The sequence below is a fragment of the Podarcis bocagei genome (genome assembly GCF_964188305.1).
Source record: "Podarcis bocagei genome assembly, chromosome: 7".
In the NCBI taxonomy this organism is placed as follows: domain Eukaryota; kingdom Metazoa; phylum Chordata; class Lepidosauria; order Squamata; family Lacertidae; genus Podarcis; species Podarcis bocagei.
Genome location: NC_138132.1, coordinates 71,358,975 through 71,386,086, shown reverse-complemented (window position 1 = coordinate 71,386,086; position 27,112 = coordinate 71,358,975). Strand labels below are relative to the sequence as shown.

The 27,112-nt window shown below is 47.9% G+C and overlaps 1 protein-coding gene across 5 annotated transcripts in view; it reads left to right on the top strand.

Annotated features, from left to right (window-relative positions):
* PRDM16 (PR/SET domain 16) overlaps nt 1-27,112 on the top strand; it is a 473,218-nt gene that overhangs the window by 169,418 nt on the left and 276,688 nt on the right. For all 5 annotated transcript variants that reach the window (XM_081201404.1, XM_081201406.1, XM_081201407.1 and 2 more), the window contains exon 2: nt 4,228-4,577. In XM_081201404.1, coding sequence (XP_081057530.1) covers nt 4,228-4,577 — 350 coding nt within the window. The remainder of the gene's footprint in view (nt 1-4,227; nt 4,578-27,112) is intronic.

The following is a 27,112-nucleotide window of genomic DNA, read 5'->3' as shown; positions in this document are numbered from 1 at the left end:
CCTGTTTCATAAGTGCAAAGGGGGCTAATCATAGAGTGGAAAATAATTTGACTTGCTAATACCCAGAGGAGAAACATTTACTGCAACCACAAGTATTTTCGGGATTATGGTGTATAATGCTTCTGAAAGGCTTGTTTCTGGGGGCATGTTTGCGTAAGCAAGATTGCCCTTTCTCTCCCCCTCCCTCTCGCTCTCTTTCTCTTTTTCTCTCTCGCTGAAGGAAACGTACATAAGCGATAGATGCATTCGCCCCGGAATGCACGCAACAAAAAAATCCTCCTTCCTATCCCTTTAGTGATCCAAAGCAATGATTTTCAGAATAAGCGTTTATGAGGCCTCAAAAGAAAAGGAGGGGAATATTTCTCAGAGGCCAGAGGCCCCGTTTTGAGAATATAAAAGGGATGAAAGATTCATTCCTTAAAAGTCGAGCCCTGCTGTTATAACTGCTCTGCTCCTATTCGGCAGCACAAAAAATGCCTTTCCACGCTGAAGTGAAAACTGCAATTTCGGTCGGGTGCTATTTCCCTCCCTCCCCTTCCCCGATTACATCAGAGGTCAGCCATTAATATTCTCGCTAGGAGTCCCGCACATTGCTCCAGAGTCCACAATGAGGCAGTTGTTGGATTGTTATTCTGGGGAGGGGGGTGCGGGGAGCGAGGAGGGAAATATGGCAAAAGAAAGCAGGGAGCCTGCAGCTGATGGCTGGGCTGGGGAAAGGTAAATTTGTTCTCCCCACCCCACCCCACCCACCCCCCAAAAATTGAGAAGGGGGGGGGACACAGCCCAGCCGATTGCCACATATGAAAGGGTTTTATTTATTTATTTAAAAGCTTAACATATACTGTTGGTCCGGGTCTCATAGCCCTACCTGTACCTTTCTACATTGCCAGGCTCATAGAGCAACATGCTATCTCAGAGCCATAGCTCAGTGATGGAGCATCCACTTTTTGTACCAGGTTCAATCCCTGGTAACATCTCTGCCTAGGACAGCTCTCAGAATGGTTTGAAAGCCAATCCGTCTTCCTAGGGAATTCTAGGAGTTGTAGTTCTGTAAAGGAGAACAGGAGTCTCCTGATGTCTCTCAGCACCCTTAACAAGCTACAGTTCCCAGGGTTCTTCTACCACTGTTCAAAGTGGCACCAGAGTGCTTTAAACGTATTGTGCGGTTTGGAGCCACTGCCTTGAGTAGCAGAAATGGCCTGTCCGTGTCAACAGGGGTAGAGGTAGGCAATGGAGTTCTAGCGGTTTGTATCCAACGTTAGTCCTATAACAGACACATGTCCATTAATTTCAGTGGGTTTGCTCTGGGTAAAACTTAGTTGCAGACAACCCAGCATCTTCGAGAATCCGGCAGAACGCAGAAATCTAGCTAGAGACATTTAGCGGTTTCCATTGAATTGTTATTTTTAACTTTTCTTCAGAAGCTCATCGAACAGGTTGCTCTCCCCCCTCCCTTTCTATGCATTTTAGCAAAACAAACAAACAAGCAAGTGAAAGAGCAGAAAGGGGATGTAACGGGTGACTGCGGAATTACAGCCTTCCTTTGCAACCCAGTTTTAAGTGTCGCAATTTGCAGCCTGCTAAAATAATCACACTAATTTCCTAATTGCTCTTGGGGTTGGGCGGAGGGAGAACGACTTTGCTAGATTAAGGGTATTTAGCCTGTGTGTGTGTGTGTGTGTGTGTGTGTTTAAAAGTAACAACAGAGGACACAGTGCACGGTTCATTCCTGTATGGTGCTGAGCGTCTTCCATCCGTGCTACAGTTCCCTTGCAACTGAGGGTGCCGTGCTCCCTCCTGACCGGACGCATTGTTGGTTCCTTGATGTGGTCACTTACTCTGACTAATTCAGCTAATTGCTCTCCCTTGCAATTTTACGTTTGTTCTGCATATGTCCTATTTGAATGTTTTCTGGGGGTGTTTTCTCTCTCCCTCTGCTCCCAAACAACATAGAACTTTAGTGCATGAGGGAAACAGCTGCGGCTCTTTGCTGCTTTTGTGAGCGGAAGGCACAAATCAGTGGAAGAAGAAATAAAAGACACCCCTACCCACTTGTAGGCTCATAATTACTCTTCTGAATGCTCCTAAATTAAATAAGTGTTTTAGCCACATGACTTTTAAAGGTTTGGGTCTTTTTGTTTTCTCTGCAGAGAATAGATCTGAAATAGTTCCTGAAGGGCTCTGTTTGTAAGCGGATTATGAATCTATTTTTCTGCAGCCATTAAACCGAGAAGCACATTTCCACCACCCTGCCGTAACCCAGGATTCAATCACAGGCAAACCTTCTTCCTGATGTGAAGGGTTTTGTTTTTTCTAATCGAGTAATATGTACACTGCAGTGGAGAGACGAGTTTAACTTCAGTCGTATATCTAGCTAGCTAGCTCCCGGTTTCTTTTTGACAAATTCCTATCCGTCAGCTTATTAACCCAACCTGCTGTATTGAATGAAATTAGATTCATGGTCAAAAACCCAATTTTCATTGAACTCAGTACTTTTGAATGACTGTTCTGCAGCCCAGGTCCTTTACCAAACCTTTGACTTACTTACTCAGTTTATACATTAGCAGTCGAGCCACCACATTCAGGACTAGTTGCAACTTCTGGGTTAGCTTCAAGGGCAGTCCCACATGCTTGCAAAAATGCATATACCAGGGTAAAGCGTGCACATAAATACGTATGTTGGTGAAGATAACATACCAGAATGCATTATATTAGTGCAAATTGCTTTGTGAAACTGTGTATGTTTGGCAAAATTGCTACCTACCTACCTATCTGTGTTTTCACACTAAAATTCTGATGAATTTTCACAAAAACACACACACACACTGATGTGGAGATGTGGAGAAATGAGCTTATTATTAGAACGATAAGTAACTGAGATAAACTAAAACAGAAACATTCACCTATCCCTACATCTGAGTACAGTTGTGCATATGCTGGCGATGCTGTTGTGTTCAAGGAGAAACTGTTCTCTATGGCTTGCCGAGCAGGGCATAAAAGCAAGAGGCATGGCTTCAAGGGCAGGTTGGCTGCTCACCTCCTTTCGAGTAACTCACTGAACCAGATCCAGACATGGATTTTGAATGGCATCTGTGGCCAAGCCTGAACTGCGGGTGGCATGGTTATACTACAGGAACATGGTAGGACTATAACATTGTTGGGGGAGGTGGAGAGAGAGAGAGAGGGAGGCATATTTTTTTGAACAATAAAGGAATATGTACTTTCCCAGTAAGTTTGCAAAGATGAGCTGCTTGTGACTCAGGAATTGCCCTTGCTTGCAAAAAATAAACATGGCCTTACATAGTTCATTCAGATGCACACATCTTGGCCTGCGAAGCTGATATATGCATGGCTTTTGCTTTGCTAAAATGCATAGAAGTGTAAAAGGGAAATAGTAAATGTAGCACTCTGTCCCCATGTGTTCCTTGCTCAAATTCATCCCTAGCCTTACCCTTATTCTCAGACCCTTGGTCTACACTGACTGGCAGAGGCTCTCCAGGGTTCCATCCCTACTTGGAGATGCTGGGACCTTCCACATGCAAAGCTTGGTCCTTTCTATCTCTTTCAACAATGTCAGTGGTTGATGGAGTCAACAGAATCTTCAACTAGCATTTTTTAAATCATTATTTAGTGAATTTATATACCGCCCTATACCCACAGGTTTCAGGGCAGTTCACAGGATAAAATATAAAAGTACAAAAAACACAGAGTTGCCATTTTTCAAAAAGGGAAAAAAAACCAGGACACCCCAATTTGTTGAGCTTTTTTTTTTTAGGAAGATCCCCAAGTTGTTGAACTTTTCTTTTTCTTTTTTTTCCTTTTTAAAAAAACTTTTCTTTTCAACAAAAATGCCAAAAATACACAATTTTCCCATTGACTTGCCATTGACACCAAGGGCAAAGCGCCACCTTTTAGAAATCCCCCCCCCCCCGATGTCAATTCCACCTTTGAAATCTTGGCCATATCCAGGGAAATACAGACGTATGGCGGCTCTAAAATAACAATAACACATACCCCCAACACATTTTAAAAGGGCATAAGAAGCAGCATTCTCTGCTGGGCAGCAGCAGTCCTTGTGAAGCCTGTCAGGTCCTCCCCTGGTTCCACAGAGGCCTGTTTCTGAGGCTAATCTCGCTGCCTTGGTACCCAGGGAGTGCTTGACTATTCCCTTTGCCCAAGAGGATCTCACCACTTATCCCTTTCTGTTTGTGTGTGTGTGTTTTCAAGGTGACAACGAGATTGTGAACAACATGTATGAAACCGAGGCAGACCTCCTAGCAGGCGAGAGCGGGGAGGAGGAGACTGAGGACAGCATCATGTCCCCCATCCCCGTGGGGCCGCCATCCCCTTTCCCCGCCGGAGAGGACTTCAACCCCAAGGAAGGCTCTCCGTACGAAGCTCCCGTCTACATCCCCGATGACATTCCAATCCCGCCCGACTTTGAGCTGAGGGAGTCTTCCATTCCAGGGGCAGGGCTGGGCATCTGGACCAAAAAGAAGATTGAAATTGGGGAAAGATTCGGGCCTTACATGACCTTTCCAAGGACGACGTTGAAAGAAGCAAACTTTGGATGGGAGGTAAGAAGGCTTTTGACTAATACGATAGTGATTGGTTTGGCTTTGGAGGAAGGTGCAGTCTTTGATGTTGGATGACCTCCAGGACTGGGAAGAAGAGTGGCTTTGTTGATTTCATGTCTTCATGGATATTCTGATTTTTATTGTGCAATGATTATTGATTGTTATGAATGATTCGGTTTCAGTCCCACAAACACACTTTTTGGACATTCCACAGCCATTCTTTATAGGGTCCACAGCCTCATAAGATTGAATTCTGGAGAAATGGCTTTTTTAAGGGCTTTGTGGGAAATTCAAAGTTCAGCACTGATGGGAATGCTGGTTTAAAAGGAGGGTAGTGGTCAGGGGTTGGGCTTGCTGGCATTTGGGGGTGGGGAAGCAAATGTCCACCTGCTATCATCAGACCCTTGAGAACCTCCCCCCCCCTTATTTGTTTGAGAGCCAGTGTGGTGTAGTGGTTAAGAGCGGTAGACTCGTAATCTGGTGAACCAAGTTCGATTCCCTGCTCCTCCACATACAGCTGCTGGGTGACCTTGGGCTAGTCACACTCTTCTTCTTCTTTATTGTTTTCCATCTCTATCCCACCATTTCTCCTAGGTGGCTACATGGTTCTGCCCCTCCCCATCACAACAACCCTGTGAGGTAGGTTAAGCAGAGGGACAGTGGCTGGCCCATGGTCACCCCAGTGAGCTTCATGGCTGAGCAGGGATTTGAACCCTAGTCCCCCAGGTCCTATGCTGACATTCTGACTACTCTGTACCATGCTAGCAGGAGGGCTAAGAAACTCTTGCAAAGGAAGACAGGTTTTCTCTGTTTTCCAGATGCATAGAATCTGAATATACTTGGAACAGAATGTGTAGGTGTTTTAAGAACAACAACACTGCATAGAATGCTGTGCACACAGACCTAGTTATATGTTCAGTTTCTGACAGCAAAGCTTTTAAAACCTGCTTTTGTAAACAGTTATTGAACTTACTGCTGAATATCTCTAGCCGGTATGAGAAGTCCTGCCCCCCCCCCCAATATAAACATGATGGACAATTTTCTTTTAACTTCGACAGGAAAACTGGAAGTAGAAAAGCAGCTCACTTTCTAGGAACATTTTTGAGAGCTCCTATTTTTTTTGGTCAGGCAATAAATGGAACTGCTGGGGTTTTTGCTTCCTGTCCTGGGTGAGAGTCAAGACAAACACGTGATGTAGCTGCTTGACAGGTTGCATTTGCTTCCCACTAAACCTGTCGGAAAGGCGCTGCTGGTTTTAGGAACTTCTTCTCTCAACAGGCAGGGAAGCCGTCCAAAAGCAAAACTGACTGGGACCTGTGTTAACCTCGAACACACAAAACCTAAAACTCACACAGCAAGGCTTTCTTAAGCAGGGGACTCTTGTCACCAAACTGAGACCTCTGTATCCTGGCCATTCTGTGTGAATAAGTACATTCTTAGCTAGGTATGGGAATCTATGGGAAGCTACCACTTTCTCACCCCCCCCCAAAAAAAAACCTCTGTGGGGCTGCTTCATAGAAAACACTTATTAAAGCAAAGGTAGGAAACCTGCAGCCAACTAGATGTTACTGGACTCTAACCCCCGTCAGCCCTGGCCAGCATGACTGATGACCAGGGATGATGGGGATTGTAGTCCAGCAACACCTGTAGGGCCACAGCTTCACCAGCACCCCATTTTAAAGCATCGGCTGAAGCACTCTTGCAGCCCAGTTCCTCGAGAGCCAGTGTGGTGTAGTGGTTAAGAACGGTAGTCTCGTAATCTGGTGAACCGGGTTCGCGTCTCCACTCCTCCACATGCAGCTGCTAGATGATCTTGGGCTAGTCACATTTCTTTGAAGTCTCTCAGCCCCACTCTCCTCACAGAGTGTTTGTTGTGGGGGAAGAAGGGAAAGGAGAATGTTAGCCGCTCTGAGACTCTTTCCGGTAGTGGTAAAGCTGGATATCAAATCCAAACTACTACTCCTCCTCCTCCTCCTCCTCTTCTTCTTTTTCTTCTTCTTCTTCTTGCAGCCAAGTTCCTCCTGACCCCCTTTCTTCCCCAAGAGGGGGAATGTACTTCAGAGAGGGAGAGAAGGAAGAGGGAACAGAGCAGGCAGCACCATTCAGCTCCTGCATTTCCTGGGCTGCATGGAGCTGTCTTTTATAGGTGGGAGTTGTGAGCCTGGTAGACCCCTGGATAGGAGTGCAAGCTGTGGTTCGAGTCTCTGCAAGCTCAACAGGTGGTCTGTGCCTACCTTGGATGAGGCCACCTCTGCATTGAGCATGGATGCTCACATTTTTGAGCACCTCTGTTTTGAATAGTGATTCCATATATCCACAGGAGGCTGGTCCATTAGAGCACAGTGGCAATGCCAGCCTGCTCTCATCTCAGCCAGGTCCTCTCATCTCATGCGAAAGGTTAGAATCCACATGATCTGCCATGGAGGGCTTGCAAACTCGTGTGGGCTGGTAGGAAGCAATGGTTCTGTCCATCATTGGCTCTGGCTCCCCCGACTGTTGAGCTCCCTGCCTTCCACCCTATCAGTCCCAGTGAGCACTAGCCACCATTGCATGTATCCACCGCTGACTGTCATTGGTGGTGACTTTTGTATATAATACTTGATCAACAAGGATAGACATTTTTCCGGTTGGCAGTTGTGGTGGTCCCATTCACCTGTGAGGATAAATATTGTTCCTGGCAATCACCGGATGTTGCTCTTCTCCTAATCTGAGCATTGTTAAAAGAATCTGGCTAGGAACCAGATCATCCTCACCCAACCTTCCTTCCTCTTACATGTGTGACTTTCCGAGTTCTTACGCTGGCATTCCTGCTGCCATTGTACATCTCCACTCCCTCCTCCCTTGTACCCCAAAGGTGTTGGGAGGGTGGAGGATTTCCTCTTCACAAGGCAAAAGTGTGATGCTTTCCATGGGGACAGATTCCAGAAGAGCGGCCTTGTTAGCAAGGTGCCGGTGGAAAAGGCATTGAGAGCTGTGGCATGTAAAAGATCTGGCTGATTTATTGTAGAGCCAAGTGTCAGATGCATGAAGTGGCAAGGGTTTTTCACATCCTGAATGCGATGCATAAACAGTTTACTTTGGACACTTTCAGAGGCATCTGGCTGTGGCATGGCCCCAGTCTCATGCCTGGAAAAAGGACGGGGCAGCCAAGTCTTAAGGCTCCTGTGCCACTGGCTGAGGAATTCATGGAGGGGAGAAAGAAGGCAGAGAAAAGCGTTTCTCCCTGTTTGATTAGACTACAACTCATGGGCATCCAGTGAAGCTGGGCATTGGAAGGTTCAGGACAGGCACAAAGCTACAGAATTGTGCATGGTTAAGCTGCTGTCACAAAAGGGAGTGACAGACACCAGCTTGGGTGGGCCTGAAAGCGTATTAGGCAAATTCCCAGAGGATAAAGCTATCAGTGGCTACTTTCCACATCAGGTGTGTTAAACCACCACTATCAGAGGCAGCAGTCCTCTGAAGGCCAGTTGCTGGAATCACAGGCGAGGAGAGAGCATTTCATTTATTTCCTATTTATTTCATAAAATTAATATACCACGAATGCAAAGCGACAACCGCAAAGTGGTTTGCGAAAAGGGTAAAACCACATATCGGTGAAAAAGAGTTTGAAACAGCCATTCGAAACATGTAAAACTGCTGCGCTCAAGTCCTCCTGTCAGGCTTTCCCATAATGGGCATCTGGTTGGCCACTGTGAGAAAAGGCTGCTGGACCAGTTGGGCTTTTGACCTGATGCAGCTGCAGGGCTCTCCTTACACTCTTATCTACTTGTGAATTGGAGTGGGCTTGTGATAATCAACCTGTGAGCAGGGGCTTTGGAATGCGAGACAGGACCCCAACAGGTGAGTTCCCCTAAGGCCAAGTCACCTGAAGGTTTAAGTACTTCCTGCTCTACTTTGCTTGCCCAGCGGCAAAGGGAGAGGTTAGGAGAAGAAATTCTTGCGTTCAAGCTGGGGTTGTGGAGCAGCCTTTAAGGCAGTGGTTCTCAACCTGTGGGTCCCCAGATGTTGATGGACTACAACCCCCATCATTCCTAGTGGTCAGGGATGATGGGAGTTGTAGTCCAACAACATCTGGGGACCCACAGGTTGAGAACCACTGCTTTAAGGGCTCACACTCTTCAGGTGGGTGGGCGGGCATGAGAAAGCCTTTGTTGGAGCAAGTTGCTCACCTGGACCTTTCCACAGTCCTGTAGCCCCTCACCCACTGCATCACTTGGCTGTTTGAGTCCCTGTTGTGGATGGATCAGAACATGGGATGCTGAACTGGGTGAATGTTTGTTCAAGCAAAGCAAATGTCCCATCATTTCATGCTGAAGCCTGCCCACCCCAATAGACAAAACCATGCAGGTTTAATTCAACAACAAATCAGCTCCTTGCCCATTCTCCACTGCTGCCACTTATTACTTAATCGAATACTCAACTCAAATGGAAATCCATTCAGTGGTTGTTGGGCCTTCAGTTCCCACCATTTATGAGTATGGGCCATGCTGGCTGGGGCTGATGGGAGCTGAAGTCTGAGAGGGCTGCAGGCTTCCCATCAGTCATTTAATCAGATGACAGGTTTAACTAGCCAAATCTGGGTTCGTATCCAACATAATCCTACTCAGAGTGAGCCTGTTGAAATTAATAGGCGTGGTTAACTTAGGTCCATTCATTCCAGCCGGTTTCCTCTAAGTAGAACTTAGATGGCTGCAATCTCTGGAATTTTACACACCATCCCTAACCTTCCCACCATCTGTCAATGAATCAGGACTTCTGCTCAGGTTGGCCAAGAAGAACCAATCACACGCAACACAACACATGTGAATGGATTATTGAATGGAGGAATAAATATGATTAACCTATCAAAACTACCTCCTCCCACTCCCCCCAAAAATGGTTGGGGGGGGGGGAAGGATCCTTTGCCAAATCTCTCAACAGCTTTCCACTGCGTTTAACAAAGGTGCCTCAGAAGATTTTCCTGCCCTGGGATGCTTCAACCGTGAATCTCATAACTTTCGGAATGTTTGATTAGCACCACCTTACGGAGTTGCTTGCAGAAACATCCTCCTTCCCACCTCCTCTTTTTTTTTTCAGCCTTGGAAATATCAGGCCATTCCAAGCAGGGTGTGGACACAAAGGCAGGCCTGGATTTGCACACATTAAAATATACATTTTATGAGCTAAACGGAAACACCTTGTGGAATGAAGGAAAACATTCCTTAAGGAGCGCAGCACGTCAGTTGTATGTGGGGGGGGGAGTGTTGGTTGGCCGCTAAACAGAGGCAACTTCTGAAGGCCGCATATACAGCCCCTTTAGAGACTTACTGTAGCTTTAGTCCAGCTTTCCCCTTCGGTAGACTAAATCACCCACCATCCCCAGCCAGCATTGGCAGTGGTCAAGGACCATAGGAGTCATAGTCCAACAACATCTGGGGATTCAAGGCTGGGAAAAGATGCTCTAGGCTGCTCATTTGTTCAGAGGGTTTCATGTGGAGTCAGATACCTGGTGCACTTTTTTAAAAAAATCTTCTCCCTAAAACTCCTGGCTGTCACTCAGTTTGGGATGGAGACTTTCTCTTTTATATATATGTATAATTTTTACATATTAGTTATCATTCATACAACAGAACTTCATATCTTATACAATCTTTTTGGACTTCCATCAGCCCCTCTGATGGTCTTCCGTTCTTACCACTTATTCTGCATTTCTTAAATTCCTATTGCCTTTAATTATCTTAACTAACAGTCCCCCTCATTACCTTTTTTGCAATATTTCAAATAGTCCACCTTACAAACCTTCTTGCAAACCTACAAGCGTAATATGATCATCACAATTACTCTCCAAATAGTCCGTAAATTTATGCCAGTCTTCTGTGAATCTCTGGTCCAGCAGATTTCGAATTCTTTCTGTTAATTTATCTAATTCTGCATAGTCCATCAGTTTCATCCTCCATTCTTCTTTTGCCGGCAATTCTTCTTGTTTCCAGAAACTTAAAACAGGATGGAGAATTTCTCAACCTCATGGTTCTAAAGCAGAGGTGGGTAGCCTGCCCACCCCCAGCCCTGGGGTAGAGGCTGATCTATCTCCCCAAGCAACTTTTCTGCCCCCATCTTCATAAGACCCCACTGATTTTGGTGGTAGTAGAAAGAAAACGAAATAAATAAGTGTTGGTGTTGCCCTTCTAGAGTTGACCAGAGAGGAGGTTGGGGACAAAATTAGAATGAGTTGGCTCTGCCTATCATTAGCTCTGGCTCAACCTCTCTGCTGTTTTGCCCTGCCAGTCCCAGTGGGCACCAGCAGCTGCTGTGATAACCCTTCCCTCAACTGATCTGCATGGCTCAGATGAGGAGGCAGGCACTGCTCACCTGTGCATACCTGTGTATGTATGTGTGTACTGCGTTTCTGGCCTACTGTTCGATCTGGCCTCTTTTGCTCGTTCTCTGGTCCTGCCCAATTGCTCTCTAGTCCTGAATCCTAGTTCCCAGCCTTCTGACTTCGGCTCCAGGCTGCTTCCCACGGCCCAGCCCTGGCAGATACTTCTAAAAATGTAAATCATTAAATTGTCCCTGATGGATGTTGAGGCAATAAATAGTATCCATTGTGTACATGCATTTCTGACATCCCTGGGTTGCATCCAGGCTAGGTTAGCCTGGTCTTCAAAACAAATGGAACTTCAGTCATGACTAATTTGTCCTCCTGGTTTCAGCGGGACCTAAATTAGTCCTTACTCAGCCCTCTAAATCCACCAGTAAACATTAAATTGTATATACACATAAACCTTAAAAAAAAATGCTTTTCAATGGAACATTCCAAAGTTCCAAGAAAATAACAACAGCAACGTGGTGTTGTAGCCCACACTACTCCTACTCAGAGTAGACACATTAAAATTAATGGACATGTCTATTTAGGTCCATTTGTTTTAATGGGTCTAGGCTGAGTAGGACTAACTTTGGATACAACATTTGAGGGTTGTTGTTTTTTAATGGAAAGAGACCATAATTTATTAGGGTAACACATATTTCGCATGTAGAAGGTCCCATGTTTGGGGCTTGGTACCTCTGGTTAAACGGACAAGAGAGCAGGTGGTGTACAAGTCTCTTCTCCATCTGATACCCTGGAAAGCTGCTGCCAGTTAGAGCAGAGCAGGAGTAGTTAATGTGGTGTCCTCCAGATGTTTCTGGACTCCAACTCCCATTGCTCCAAGCCTCCATCATCTGAAGGAAGCTATGTTGCCTATCCCTGAAACAGACAGCACTGGGCACTGTCTGACTGTTGTGCCTTCATTGCCAAGCTGGTGGGCTTCTGAAAGCATATGGCAGCCACTGTGAAAACAAGTGGTTGGACTAGGTCAGGAGTGGGGAACTGCAAGCTCAGGACCAAATGCATCCCACCAGGTCTATCTATTATCAAGCATGGCCAAACTTGGTCCTCCAGCTGTTTTGGGACTACAATTCCCATCATCCCTAGCTGTGGATGATGGACCAGTGGACCAGTGGATGATGGGAATTGTAGTCCCAAAACAGCTGGAGGGCCAAGTTTGGCCAGGCCTGATCTATATGGTCCTCAGGATTGTCGCCAGGTCACACTCCTCACTGGTCCTCCTTTGCAGCCTGAGTGTTTTTCCTGAGTGGTATACGTCCCTGGACTTGACTCCCTTGCTTGCCTGGCTAGAAGATATAGAGAGGCGTGATTGTTGAAACTAGCCTACTATATAAAGGTCACATTTCTAGTTGTTTCCCTCTTCACGTTTGCCTCTGGCCACATCCACCATTGGCATGTGACCTTCCCCACTGCCTGCCACAAGGTAGACCAGAAAGGAATGTGGACTTTGGGTTGAAAAAGGATCCCTTGCAACTGGAGAAGGCTGAGCTTTGGTCATAATCCAGCTGAGCTCTTTCTGGGCTCTTGGGCTGACTTAGCAGGTTGTCCGGAATAAGCATATATGGACAGGATCCAAGGAAGCACAGCGATGTCCCATTGATTTCAATGGAAAAAGTTAGTTACAATTCTGTTTGCAAATGGGTAAGGTCATATTGTATAAGGTTCTCAACCCATTCCCTCTTTGGGACATCTGCCATAGCAAATATATGTGGTTTTGTGTCAAGGTTGCAAAATCCTGGATGTTTGAGATTCCCTAAATTGCTCTTAATTCTTGGAAGTTCCATGCAAGCTAACAAGAGCCTATATTACTTCTCCATAACCTTGCAGCAAACTTTTGTCCTTTTCTTCTTCTGATAAAAGTCTTTGTTTATTTTCACATACTCGGTAATGCTTCATATCTCCTTTCTTTCCTGAACGTGAGACTCAGTACAGGCCCTTTCTATTATCTATCATAAATGTTGTTGACTTTCCAATGCTATTAATTTTTATTTTTCGCAGTGGACGTGAGAGAACACACACTTTCCTGGGAGCACCTCACATTTCTTCAAAGCTCCTTTGTTTTTTCAGCTACTACAGAAAGCAACAAATCTTTGTCTCCTAATGCAAATAATTCTTAGCTACCCAAAAAAACCCCATTGGACTTCAGATAGCTATCAGCTTCTTTATTTGCTCCATCTTCCGTTCTCCTCATTAGCAGCGATCATTACTGGGGCTCCACCAAACGTTCACCAGATTTTATTCACTGTTTTAACAATATGTGGTGTTTGTTCGCTAATGCTGTTGCTTGAATTAAGAATCGCTTAGAACAGCGCAACCTATCAGGGACCACATACTGATGTCACGACGCTATACCTGGCATGACAACAGTAAATATAACCAAATGGGTTGACATAACCAAATCATAATTTGGCTACATGATGCTATCACTGAGGGCAGGTGAGGTCAGTGTTTTGAACAAATGTGCACATGTTCTTTGCACAGTCTTGCACATGTTCATCCAGATATTAATTCCATCCATTTATGAGAATCTGTGATTTATTTATTTTTTAATCTGAACAAATTCCACTTTCATATTTTAATATAATGTGATTAATGGTCATGGCTAAATTAGCACTGTTGATTTCAAGTGGACCTACTCAGAACAAGACATACAGTGGTACCTCGGGTTACAGACACTTCAGGTTACAGACGCTTCAGGTTACAGACCCTGCTAACCCAGAAATAGTACCTCAGGTTAAGAACTTTACCTAAGGATGAGAACAGAAATCATGTGGTAGTGGTGCAGCGGCATCAGGAGGCCCCATTAGCTAAAGTGGTACCTCAGGTTAAGAACAATTTCAGGTTAAGAACGGACCTCCAGAACGAATTAAGTTCTTAACCCAAGGTACCACTGTAGTTGGTTACAACCCAGATTTTATATGGCATTTTTATGTTAAAATACACCTTCTAAAACATATGTTTATTTTTATTTTATTTTGTCGTCACTGAGGAATGTGTTGGGAAAAGTGTGAAAGCTGATAAATAACTCCACTTCCAATCTGCATACTAGGAAGACTTGTGGAATTTGATTTTTGCAAATTCCATTAAACAAGCATGATCTGTGACTCCTGGACTGGGGTAGACAATGCAGTGTCCTTCCAATGATATTGAACTTCAGCCCCAGATGACGTGATCTGTGGTCCAACAGCACCATGTTACCTAGCCTTGTTCCTGGAGCGGCATGGTTTACACAGGTCTTTATTAAACTGTTCCTACTTGTGAGTAATGCCTGATTTGGCTCTAAAAGCAGCATGCATTAATGTGAGCCGATTTGGATCCCTACACCGGCCTATCTTTTTCCTTGCGAAGAAAACTCAGTCCAAAATGTAGAATGCGCTTGGTTATGCTGCACAATGGGATTGCATTTTACACCCTCCTCCCTCAAGCTTATTATTCCCTTGCTTGCTGACACAGAACGTCCAAGTCACGGCACCCTGAAATAAATCACACTGTGTTTTCCCTTTATTACCCCTGGGTCCTTTGAAAACAAAACCTGGAGCAGAGGTGGGGGGGCGACACATGCATGCACAATGATCTAGATCATTTATTGAGTAAATAATGACATTAATCACAGCATTGTTTATTTTGCTAATGAAGAGCAGGCTGAGAAGTGACATCCTGGAGAGTAATATTGGCCACAAAATCATGGAAGGCTTTGCATCACTGAAAGCCTGAAGGAAGCTAAGCATGTGATCCTCTTTGCAGTGAACATGGCTTTTGGCATCATAGAGATCAGTGGGGATTCACGTACTTTTAATGTGTGTGCAGGATTACATCACCAGAATGTAACTGTCTTAGTAGTCTTGCCTCCTTGGAGACATTATTTTTTAAAAATACAATAGTTGGATCTTTTATGGGGGGGATTTTCCAAGTAACTTGATTTTCTTTTTTCTTTTTGCAAATCCATACATTTTTAAAATTGGGATGCGGGTGGCACTGTGGTCTAAACCACAGAGCCTAGGGCTTGCCGATTGGAAGGTTGACGGTTCAAATCCCCGTGATGGGGTGAGCTCCCATTGTTCGGTCCCTGCTCCTGCCAACCTAGCAGTTCAAAAGCACGTCAAAGTGCAAGTAGATAAATAGGTACCGCTCTGGCGGGAAGGTAAGCAGTGTTTCTGTGAGCTGCTCTGGTTTTGCCAGAAGCGGCTTAGTCATGCTGGCCACATGACCCAGAAAAACTGTCTGTGGACAAACACCGGCTCCCTCAGCCAGTAAAGTGAGATGAGTGCCGCAACCCCAGAGTCATTCGCAACTGGACTTAACTGACAGGGTTCCTTTACCTTTACCTTTTTACATTTTTAAAATGCAGGTGTTGTATAATGGAAAGTGCTGTTTATTATCTATGCAGCCTTAAATGGCACTGTCCACAGATACCCTTTGTTATCTCATTGCATGATCTGAGATCCACATATGGGTGATGTTTAGTGAGTCAAGACTCAAAGAGAAGCACCACCTTCGACCTTTCAAAAGCGACATTGGTAGAGATCTTTAGCCAAGCGACACTGTCTAGGGTTTATTTTAAGGGACCGGTCCTGCTTGCATCAACTCCTGATGTAATCTGTGGTTTGTCTCCCATTGCTCAAAGGAATGCTGGAAGCTGCCTTACACAGTCAGCATAGTATTGTCTGTTTTGCTTGGGACTGAATCCAGAGCAGATGCCCTACTGCACAGGAATGCAGGGCATTGCCTATTCCAGGTCGGATCATTTGTCCATCCATTTCACTATTGTCTCTATTGGATGGCAGTGTTTCAGGCTTAGAGATGCTGAGGCCTTCTGCATGCAAGGCAGATGCTGTACCACTAAGTTATGGCCCTTCCTGACTCATTTCAAGAGAACTAGGTCTTCGTCCTAGAAATGGCTATGAAATGTCCAAACTGCTGAAAGCAAATGCCTTTCCAGCTGCCTCTCTCTCTCTCTCTCTCTCTCTCTCTCTCTCTCTCTCTCTCTCTCTCTCTCTCTGATGCTCAACCCGTGGATGACATCAGAAGCAGGCTAAGAGGTCACTTTCAGTCCACGTGTGCCAAGAAATCCGGGACTGTGCTTGGAATGAGTTGGAAACATGGGTATATAAGGAATAAGAGGGGAAGCAAGAGACAGACAGACAGGGAGGGGGGGAGGATGTGTGCACACCCAATGAAAGAATGACTAAGAATACCTCTGTGATATTTCTCCATTTATTTCCATAAGGGGTAATAACTCATCGGTAATCCGACAGAGGGCATTTTCCTTAAAATAGAACACTCTGATTCACAAGCAGAAATAGGAAATAAATGTTTTCTTTTCATCTTTGAGAGACATCTATGAATACCAGCCTCTGAACCTGGTATTTTATCATCTCTATTAAAAACAAAATTGAGAACGAGTGAGAGAACCAAGAATAGCCCATTTGTGACCATGGGGCTTGAAAAATAGCCTTTCCCCCTTGTCAGGGAAAGCTTGCAAGAATACAGGGCCCTGTTTTCTTTTCACTGGAATGTTATCCTTTCTACAAATGCAGTCTTCTGCACAATCTGGATTTCTTCCCCTTGGAAAGTCCGGTCAGGAAAGAACGTTGAAGTACAGAAGGGTATTTTGCCATCACGCCTTTAAAGAAGACTCAGGGCACAAACTTATGGAAGAAAGGTTCTATTTATTGAAATCGAGCGTCTCAGAGGCTCTGCAAAATAAGTAATCCATTTTAACCAAGTTAAAATATAGTCTGGGCAGAGAAGCTGCCTAATGCAAGAGGGATAGAATCATAGAATTGTAGAGCTGGAAGGGACATTGAGGCTCATCTAGTTCAACGTCCTGCAATGCAGGGATATGCAGCTGTCCCATATGGGGATCAAACCAGTGACCTTGGTGTTATCAGCACCACTATTTATCCTTTCTCAGTTCTCCTCATTTCCATATCACTTTGTGATTCTTCTTCTTATTATTGATCAGCATTTTAATGTGGATTTCTCGCAACATACACATTTCTGTATGCACGTTTGTTTCATATGCTCATTTTGGTAATAGAATGCATTTTTGTTTCCCTTGCCTAATTTACACCTTCTGAAACAACACATGAACACAGCCATCTTTTGAAATTAGCACTTCTCTGGATTTTGAAGCCAAGAAATGTATGCAAAAATGCATGTGACAGGATGGTGTGTGCGTAAAATGGTCATGTGAATGAAAATGACCTGAAAATGCATTTTATTGGAGAAAAACCTTTGGCAAATTTGTGTGTCAATTTGGCAAAATTGCAATCAAAAATCCGTATATTAGGATAAATTTGCATTAATGTGCCGATCAATTTACATGGCTTTTTTTAAAAGGAAAAGGAAAATTGCACATAGATGTGTCAATGTCAGGAAATGAATTTAAGATTGGAAAAAATGAGAAACTGAAAGAAACTGATATTGTCACAGCTGCTTGAAGATCCTAGCTCACAGAGGATCACGCTAGCCAGCGATCATTAAGTAAAAGTCTTTATTGAATTACAGTTTCCATTCTCACGCTGCTGCGCGCAAACTCTACGTCTAGTAGCTAGATCGGCGAAGCTCCGTCTGAGTCTCCGCCCCGTGAGCACCAACTTAATATCCTAGCCTTGCTCCACCTTTTCCGCCTGACTGTCCTCCTCTGGGTCCCTCTACCCCCCGGGGCCTCCTCCTTCCGGGATTCTTCTGACGCTGACCCGGACCCTCCTGCCTCCTTGCGCCGGGCTTTAGGACCTGGTTCCCTTTCGGGGCTGCTTACTGCGCCGCCTTCCTCTGCATTTGAACTTGGCGCGCGCGCCCAACCTTCCACCTTCCTCTTAACCGTTTCTTCGCTCCCCGATGGAGGTGTGGCCACTCCTGACTCATGCCCTCCCTCCTGTGGTGAGCTGCCAGCGCTTCCCCCCTGGCTCCCTTCCTCTTCCCTGCTTCCTGGCGGTGACGCTGGTCCCGATTTCCAGCTGCTCCCCCCTGAGTCCCTTCTGGCTCTATCTTCCTGGGGTGCCCCCCTTGCCCTGGCCACTGGTGCTCCTTTCTGTGAATCCTCTGATTCACTGGAAAGACTAGGAGATCTCGGGTCGTCGTCATCACTCATCTTTTCTTCTGCCTCCTCCCCTTCGCTCTCTGTTTCCTCCCTTGCCCGTGCCTCTGCTCCTAAACCCCTGACATCCATCCCCCCCTCGAAGCCCCCCATTCCCCCCTCCCCTCCTTCCGGTGCTGGAGCTGGGGGCTGCTGTTGCAAAGGGACGAACGTCGGATATCGGTCGCTTCCCGTGGCGGGCCTCCATCTGAAGTCTTCCGGTTCTTCCTCCCTGCTCTCGTCGACGACGGTCACCTCCGCTTCCATCTCTGTGCCGCCGTGCTCGAAACCAGGGTCGTCCCCGAAAATGTCCATGTCCGTCTCTCCCTCACTTCCTCCTGGCGGCGTTGCTCGTCCTGAGCATTCCAGCCACTTTCTGCGGAACTGCTCCTCTGGCCTATCGTCCCACCAATACGAGGGTTCTGAGGCGGATCCCGAGGGTGACCCCTCCGGGGAACGGACGTCTCGTGTCGGTTCCTCGTCCGAGTCGAACCCCCGGAACGTGCTGGCCGAAAGCGTGGGCGTGAAAAGCCAGTCGTCGAAAAAGTCTGCTGGCATAGGTCTATGTGGGAAGAGGGCATGAAACTCGTCTTTGAGCAGAGGTTCGTCTAAGGCGTAGCCCGGCACCCAGCTGTTCGCACTGGCCGGGGTGCCCTCCTTGGCGAGAAAGTATTCTACCCCCTCTTCCCCCCATCTGGAGTCCAAAATCTCCGTGACTTCGTTGATGCGCTCCTTCTGTGCCACTCCCGCGTGCCCTGTTCTGTCTCTGGCCGGACTCGGCGCCGTTCCGGGTTCCTGGAACCTGTGCGGTGCCTTGTAGGGAGTGAGCACCGATCTGTGGAATACCGGATGCATCCTGGAACCCTCCGGAAGTGCCAGTCTGAAAGCTACCGGGTTGACCTGCTCTTCGACTTGGTAGGGCCCCAGTTGTTTATGCCCTAGTTTCTTCTTGGCCAACGACCTGGCCGGCACTGCGTGGGCTGCTAACCAAACCCAGTCTCCCACGTGGAGCTCTTCTCCAACCCTTCTGTGCTTGTCTGCTTGTACCTTGTATGCGTGCTTGGCCAGCTCCAGGTGGCGCCTCAGCTGATCGTGGACTTCCTGCAGCTCCGACGCGAACGCATCTGCTGTCTGCGGCTCCCCCTCCCCCATTCTTTCCAGTCCCGGGAAGGTTCTGGGGTGCCTCCCGTTGTTGGCGAAGAACGGCGTGACCCCCGTGGACACGTGCTTCGTGTTGTTGTAGGCGAACTCGGCAAGCGGCAGGTAATCCACCCACGTCGCAGGCTGTTGATTTGCATAACATCTCAGGTACTGCTGCATGATGGCATTGACCCGCTCCGCTTGCCCGTTGGTCTGCGGGTGTCTCGCCGACGCCAGGTTGATCTTGACGTTCAGGAAGCCCATCAGCTTCTGCCAGAAATTCGAGATGAACTGCCGCCCCCGGTCGGACAGAATAGACCGTGGCAGACCGTGAACCTTGAACACGTGGTCTATGAACAGTTTGGCGGTTTGCTCCGCCGTGGCCACCTTAGCACACGGAATGAAATGCGCCATCTTGGAAAACAGGTCCACCACCACCAGCACTGCCGTCTTGCCCCTTGAGCTGGGCAGATCCGTGACAAAGTCCAGGGCCACCCTTTCCCAAGGTTCGACCGGAGTTTGCAGCGGTTCCAACAGTCCGGCCGGTGGTTTGTGCACTGGTTTGGCCCTCTGGCAGGTGTCACACCTCGCCACGTAGTCTGCGACCTCCCCTCTCATTCCAGGCCACCAGAAATCCCTGGCTACTAATTCCACCGTCTTCTCCTTGCCAAAGTGCCCGGCCGTGGGCGCGTCGTGCAGCTGCTGCAGCACCTTGGCTCGAAGTTCGTCTCCCGGCACGTAGATGGCCCCTTTACGGATGAGCAATCCATCTCTTAGCTGGAAACCGTCGGCCGCTGCCTTGCCCCTTTGCACCTCTGCCATCTTTGCTTGTGCGAAGGAGTCCCCCTGCAACGCTCGTCGCACCGCCTCTAGGTCCACGGTCGCCGCGGCGCACGCCCACACTGTCGGTGCGAAGATGTGCATGGCGGCTGCTGGTGTTGCGTCCTCCAGATACTGTGGCTTACGGGAGAGAGCGTCTGCCATGATGTTGGTGTCCCCCGGGACATACTCTATTCGGAAGTCGAAGTTCGCAAAGAACTCAGCCCAACGTATCTGCCTCTGGTTCAGGAACTGTGCCGTGCGCCAGTGCTCTAGATTCTTGTGGTCCGTGCAAACCTGCACCGTGTGCTTGGCGCCGATCAGAAAGTGCCTCCACGCCTTGAACGCTGCGTGAATGGCCAGCAACTCCCTGTCCCAGATGGTGTAGTTCTGCTCGGACTTGCTGAGCTTCCTGGAGTAAAACGCTCCCGGTCGCCACACCCCCTGCGGGTCTTTCTGCAGCAGGACCGCCCCCACGGCTCTGTCCGAAGCGTCTGTCTCCACCCTCATCGGCTTGCTGGGGTTGACATGAAGCAGCTGCTCTTCCGACGCGAAGAGACGCTTGAGTGCCTGAAAGGACTGCTCCGCCTGCTCTGTCCAAATGAACTTCTTTTTCTTGGAGCTAAGCGTGTCAGTGATGGCCGCCGTCTGCATCGCGAAGCCCTTGATAAACTTGCGATAGAAGTTCGCAAAGCCGACAAACCGTTGGACCTCCTTCCGGTTGCGCGGGCTCTTCCAATCCAACACCGCTCGAACCTTGGCGCTGTCCATGGCGAGCCCCTTGTCAGACAGCTTGTAGCCCAGAAAATCCACCTCCGGCACGTCAAATTGGCACTTCTCCAGCTTGGCGTAGAGCCTATGTTGCTTTAGCCTGCTCAGCACTTCCTTGACGTGTTCGTCATGCTCCTGCTGCGACTCCGAAAAGATCAGGATGTCATCTAAGAAACAGACGCACGTCTTGTAGAGAAGTCCCGCCAACACGTGATGCATAAATGCTTGAAAAACGTGGGAGCCATTTTGCAATCCAAAAGGCATAACTCTATATTCGTAGGTCCCCAGTGGCGTGAACATGGCTGTCTTCCACTCATCACCCTCCCGCATGCGAATGAGGTTGTACGCCCCCCGCAGGTCCAACTTGGTGAACACTCTGCCCTTCCGTACCTTTGCGAGGAGGTCGTCAATTCGGGGCATGGGGAAGTCCGATGGCCTAGTCACACTGTTCAAAATCCTGTAATCCACTACGAGTCTCTTTTGGGGCGTGTCCCGCTTCTTAACAAAGAATACGGGACTGCCCCCCACTGCCTTGGACTCCCGGATGAAGCCGCGCTGCAAATTATGATCAATGAACTCCTTGAGTTCTTGCAGTTCGTCCTCTGACATGGAATACAGTCTCCCTTTAGGCAGCGCCGCCCCCGGCAGCAGGTCAATTTTGCAGTCATATGGTCTGTGAGGGGGTAGCCTGTCTGCCTCCTTCTCGCAGAAAACTTCCAAAAATTCAGCGTACTTGTGGGGAATCGCTTGCAGCGTGCCTAGCAGCAGCTGTGACTCCTCTTCCTCTCCTTCCTGCCTGGGCACGATGCAGTGTTCAGCACAAAAGGAAGAGCCGAAGGTCAGCTGCCTCTGGTACCAAGCCATCGTTGGGCTGTGCTTGTCCAGCCAACTCATGCCCAATACAACGGGCGTGTCAGATAGTTGAGTGACGTTGAAGCTGATGATTTCTCTGTGATTCCCAAGTCGCATCACCATTGGTGGTGTCTGCTTCACCACTTGCCCCCCGAGCAGCTCCCTGCCATCCACCGTGACAACCTGCAGGGGCAGTGTGGCCGGCAGCAACTGCACAGCGTGCCTGTCGACAAAGTCCTGCCCTATAAAGTCTGCATTGCTGCCTGAGTCAATGGTGATTGGCACGTCTATGGTGATTCCATTGGGCAGCTGGAGAGATGCTGTGAGCCTCACTACTGGTTTGGGCGGGAGGGGGTTCACGGGCTGTAAAATCTCTGGGGACTGCGGCACTAACACGTCTGGCTGGGCCCCAGGGCCTCTTCCTCCAGCCAGACTGCGTCGTTTCCCTGCTGTGGTCCTCCTTGCTGCGTTGCTGCAGTCACCATTGCTGAGGCTGCAGTGAGCTTGTGGGGCCTCTGGGGACACTCTTTTGCCATATGCCCTGGTTCCTCACAGACGTAACACTTCCTGTTCCCTCTAGGAGGCTTCGCTTTCACTGCTGCCGGTGCTAGGGCTCTGGTTGCTGACTGAGCCCTTGCACCTCCAACCTCCATAGGTTCGGCTCCTCCTCCTGGCGGAGGCGTGGATTGCGCCCGCGCTGCTTCTCTGGGAAGGAAGGAGGGGCCCCCGGCTGGTTCGCGCCCTCCACGCCCTTCGTCCTTGCTCCACGGACGTCCTTCCAGCCTCACCCCCACTGCCAGTGCCCTCTGAACGACCTCCTGGGTGGTTCGGGGTCTCTCCCCCCTCGCGATCTCATCTTTAATCGAGTTGTGCAGCCCCTCCCAAAAGAGGTCTCTTACAGGAGCCGAATCTCTGTCCCACTCCAGGGCACTGACCAAGGCGAAAAAGCGGGCATGATACTGCCTGACGCTGGCCCTCCCTTGTCTCAGCCCATGCACCTCCTTCCGTGCAAGATCCACGTCAATACTTGATAAAAAGCACCCATCCATCGCTTTAATAAAGGCATCCGCATTCTGGAGCGCCGGATCCTTATCTCTCCATAAATTGCGTAGCCATGCTTTCGCATCCCCATGCAGATGGGACATGATGAACCCCACTCTCTCTTGTTCATCTCTAAAGTCTTTATGCAGCAGTTGCAGTGCGCACAGTACGTCGGCTCTAAAGTTGGGATACTGTTGCAGGTTCCCATCGAAGTGAGAGACCAGCCCGCCTGTCCGTCTCGCCAACCCAATTCCCTCCTGCCGGGGTGTCTGCTTTGTCAGCACGTCTAACCTGACCTGGAGATCCCTGCAGGCGGCAGCTGCCTCCTCCTCTCTCTTCCTGGATGCGAGAACCTCGGCGTTCAGTTGTGCCACTGCTTTTCTGAGGTCCTCTATCTGCTGCTCAGCCGTCATGTCGTCTGCCGTTCGTGAGCTCGCTAGTAGGCACCTGTTTCTCTCCCCTCCTCGAGGCTGTAGATGCCCACAATGGTGAGACGGAGCTTACTGTCAGAGCTGCTTGAAGATCCTAGCTCACAGAGGATCACGCTAGCCAGCGATCATTAAGTAAAAGTCTTTATTGAATTACAGTTTCCATTCTCACGCTGCTGCGCGCAAACTCTACGTCTAGTAGCTAGATCGGCGAAGCTCCGTCTGAGTCTCCGCCCCGTGAGCACCAACTTAATATCCTAGCCTTGCTCCACCTTTTCCGCCTGACTGTCCTCCTCTGGGTCCCTCTACCCCCCGGGGCCTCCTCCTTCCGGGATTCTTCTGACGCTGACCCGGACCCTCCTGCCTCCTTGCGCCGGGCTTTAGGACCTGGTTCCCTTTCGGGGCTGCTTACTGCGCCGCCTTCCTCTGCATTTGAACTTGGCGCGCGCGCCCAACCTTCCACCTTCCTCTTAACCGTTTCTTCGCTCCCCGATGGAGGTGTGGCCACTCCTGACTCATGCCCTCCCTCCTGTGGTGAGCTGCCAGCGCTTCCCCCCTGGCTCCCTTCCTCTTCCCTGCTTCCTGGCGGTGACGCTGGTCCCGATTTCCAGCTGCTCCCCCCTGAGTCCCTTCTGGCTCTATCTTCCTGGGGTGCCCCCCTTGCCCTGGCCACTGGTGCTCCTTTCTGTGAATCCTCTGATTCACTGGAAAGACTAGGAGATCTCGGGTCGTCGTCATCACTCATCTTTTCTTCTGCCTCCTCCCCTTCGCTCTCTGTTTCCTCCCTTGCCCGTGCCTCTGCTCCTAAACCCCTGACAGATATGAAGACATAGTGGTATTTGCTCCATTTTGATGAGCTGAAGAAGTTCGCTCTCCCATTTACCAAAACATGGCAAAGTTTTCCATCCTTGACAGGTTTTCCCCTCAGCTCATACTGTCCTCATTTTGGGGTGGGATTCAGTCACATTCATGTCATGCAACTTAATTTGATGGGGTGCTCTTGCAGAACGAAATCTGTTGTGGGTTTCTTTGTGATAAGGAAAGTGAGGAGGGTCAGTGCACTGAGAAGTGTGGACTAAATGCTTTCTTCGTGCAATATCATGTAATTTAATCTGCCCACAAAATCAGAATGAGCCCCAAATAAATAGCCAGATTCATCTCACTCCTTTCCTCCAAAGAAATCAGGATGAATGCTGAAAAGGCAGGTCGTCTGGAAGCAACCTGTGTCAATGTTGCAGGTGTTCATTCATTCTATGCCATTTCCTCATCAACCAGTTTATCTTAAACAAAAACAACAACTCCTGTAGCTAAATTTTTATTTTATCATTCAGTGCGCATGTATTTTTGATGTATGCATGTATAAATTAATTTCATCATAAAATGTGTATTTTAATGCATTTGGTATATGCTTTGAGCAGAGAACTGTTACCACAGTGCAAAATTCAATGCATGATTACATCCCGATTGTCTATTAGTTCAGGGGGTGTGAATTAGGTTCTGCTGGTTTGAAAATCCGGGCAAAACAAAATTCTTCTTCATCCCAACTAAAAAAACCACAGATTCATTCGCGCAGCTCCTCGTTCTTTTTCTTCCCTTAAACCCTCTACAAAGCAAACAGATAAGAGGTTCCTGTTCAGACCATGAGGTTAGAAGTGGATGCTGGTTAGACTTAATTAAGATCCAGACTGATAACCATTAAATTGGTTCACAATGAGTGAGGAAATGCAGGTTCAAGTGGAAAGGGTAAAAAAGGGGGGGAAAGCAGGGGCACCTCTCTGAAGAGCCCATTCCTTCACAACTCATTTCCCCCCTCCCCAATCTGTCTGGACTATGTTACTTGCCCCAATGTTCTTGAAATTCAAAGTGACTTTGGAGAAAGGAGAACATCTCTCTTCAAAAACGTTCTCTCATTCTCCTCCAGAGCTGGAATTTGCTTGGCCCTGTGCCCATGAGTTATTTCTAATTTGAAATTTGGAATGGCAGGACTCTTCTGTGAAATATTGCTAGGTTTATTGAAACAGAGTTTTTTTTGGGGGGGGGGACTTACCACAATATTTATCTGGCATTTTACTTGAGCAGAAACCTCCAGATTCGCTTCAAAATTTCACTCCAGCAGAATTGACGGGCAACTGATTTTGAAAATTCATCTGTGGCCCCTCCTGCTTTGTGAAAGAGCACAGATTTATGATGAATGACAACGGTGTTTGTAAGTACTTGAGAGAAGGCCTTTGTGCTGCCTGCGGTTCTTATGTCCTGCCTCGCAATAAGCTTATACAGAGGGCAGCTCATTCTGTGAAGAGAGGGAGGTTGGATTTCTTCCTACCTTTCTTTATCTGATTAGCCAGCGGTATATTTCTTCCCTTTGAGATAATGCCCAGGAAAAAAGAAATCTTTGGTTTAATTGCACATCTTATTGTGTCATCCCTGTTCAATCATGTTAGAAAAATACCGGCCTTTCCCCCCCAAACTCACACCCACCTCCCCTTTTTCCCATTTAGATCTTACTAAAGTCCATTCTACCTTATCAGCACAGTAATTTCGCGAGCAGAGCTTAAGTTTTCTGCCATTTAGGTCTTGCCCATTGTCTGTCGCAGCTGCAGTCAAGATAAACCCTCACCCAGAACAAAGTTGGAATGACCTTTTACAAGCTGAATCTGCCTTGTTTCCCTCTAGACTAATTTATCAGCCTTCATTTCAAGCCTAGATTCTCAGCAGAGGCCTGAAAGAACATTACGGAGAGCATGAATGAACAGGGGGATTAAGATGCTTGGCGTCTCCCCCCTCTCTTTTCTTTTTCTTCTTCTCCTTCTTGCCCCTTTCCATCAGACACCTTCTGGATTTACTGAGATGGATGTAAGCTGTAAACGACCATAAGTTGTGAACTGCCTTAAACTTGGGATAACAGACACTGATGACATAAGAAACGCTAGACACATGTTTCGGGACAAATGTGTAAAGGAGAAGCTAACCCTCTTCTCCCCACAGCTTGGTCACCTATGCACCAAGGCATATGAAAGAGCCAAGTTTCTCCTTATCTCATAGCAGCTCCTGACTGCTTGCACATCATAACAAACTGCAGTGGCGGGTGCATCTCTTGCAAGAGGCATAGCACATTTTTACAGCATGGAAACCCTGAAACAGATACCTGCTTGCCATTTCCCCCACAGACACATGCAACACCTCCCCATACTAAAGCCAGCTCACTCTTGCATCGTTCACACAATTGGCTATCTACCGTGGCCACTCTTTCACAGATTGCCATGCTTCCCTAGTTTGGGTGGCGTTACGGCTGAATGTTGTGTGCAGTCTGTCGAGCCTGGAAGATGATGTACATTCTGAACTCTGATCTCCCAGGTGAAGGTCCAGCATGCTATCAATTCAGCCTAGGGACTACAGGGCAAAGCACAGAGTGTGAGACTGAGCAGGGCTGCCAACTTGAACAAAAAAATGGGGGCCTAGGTAAGCCCCACCTAATTGATCGCATGATGTGGTGCATGCACACCTTGTTGTTGTTGTTGTTTAGTCGTGTCCGACTCTTCGTGACCCCATGGACCAGAGCATGCCAGGCACTTCTGTCTTCCACTGCCTCCCGCAGTTTGGTCAAACTCATGCTGGTAGCTTTGAGAACACTGTCCAACCATCTCGTCCTCTGTCATCCCCTTCTCCTTGTGCCCTCAATCTTTCCCAACATCAGGGTCTTTTCCAGGGAGTTTTCTCTTCTCATAACGTGGCCAAAGTATTGGAGCCTCAGCTTCAGGATCTGTCCTTCCAGTGAGCACTCAGGGCTGATTTCCTTAAGAATGGAGAGGTTTGTTCTTCTTGCAGTCCATGGGACTCTCAAGAGTCTCCTCCAGCACCATAATTCAAAAGCATCAATTCTTCGGCAATCAACCTTCTTTATGGTCCAGCTCTCACTTCCATACATCACTACTGGGAAAACTATAGCATTTACTATACGGACCTTTGTTGGACCTTTGATGCCTCTACTTTTTAAGATGCTGTCTAGGTTTGTCATTGCTTTTCTCCCAAGAAGCAG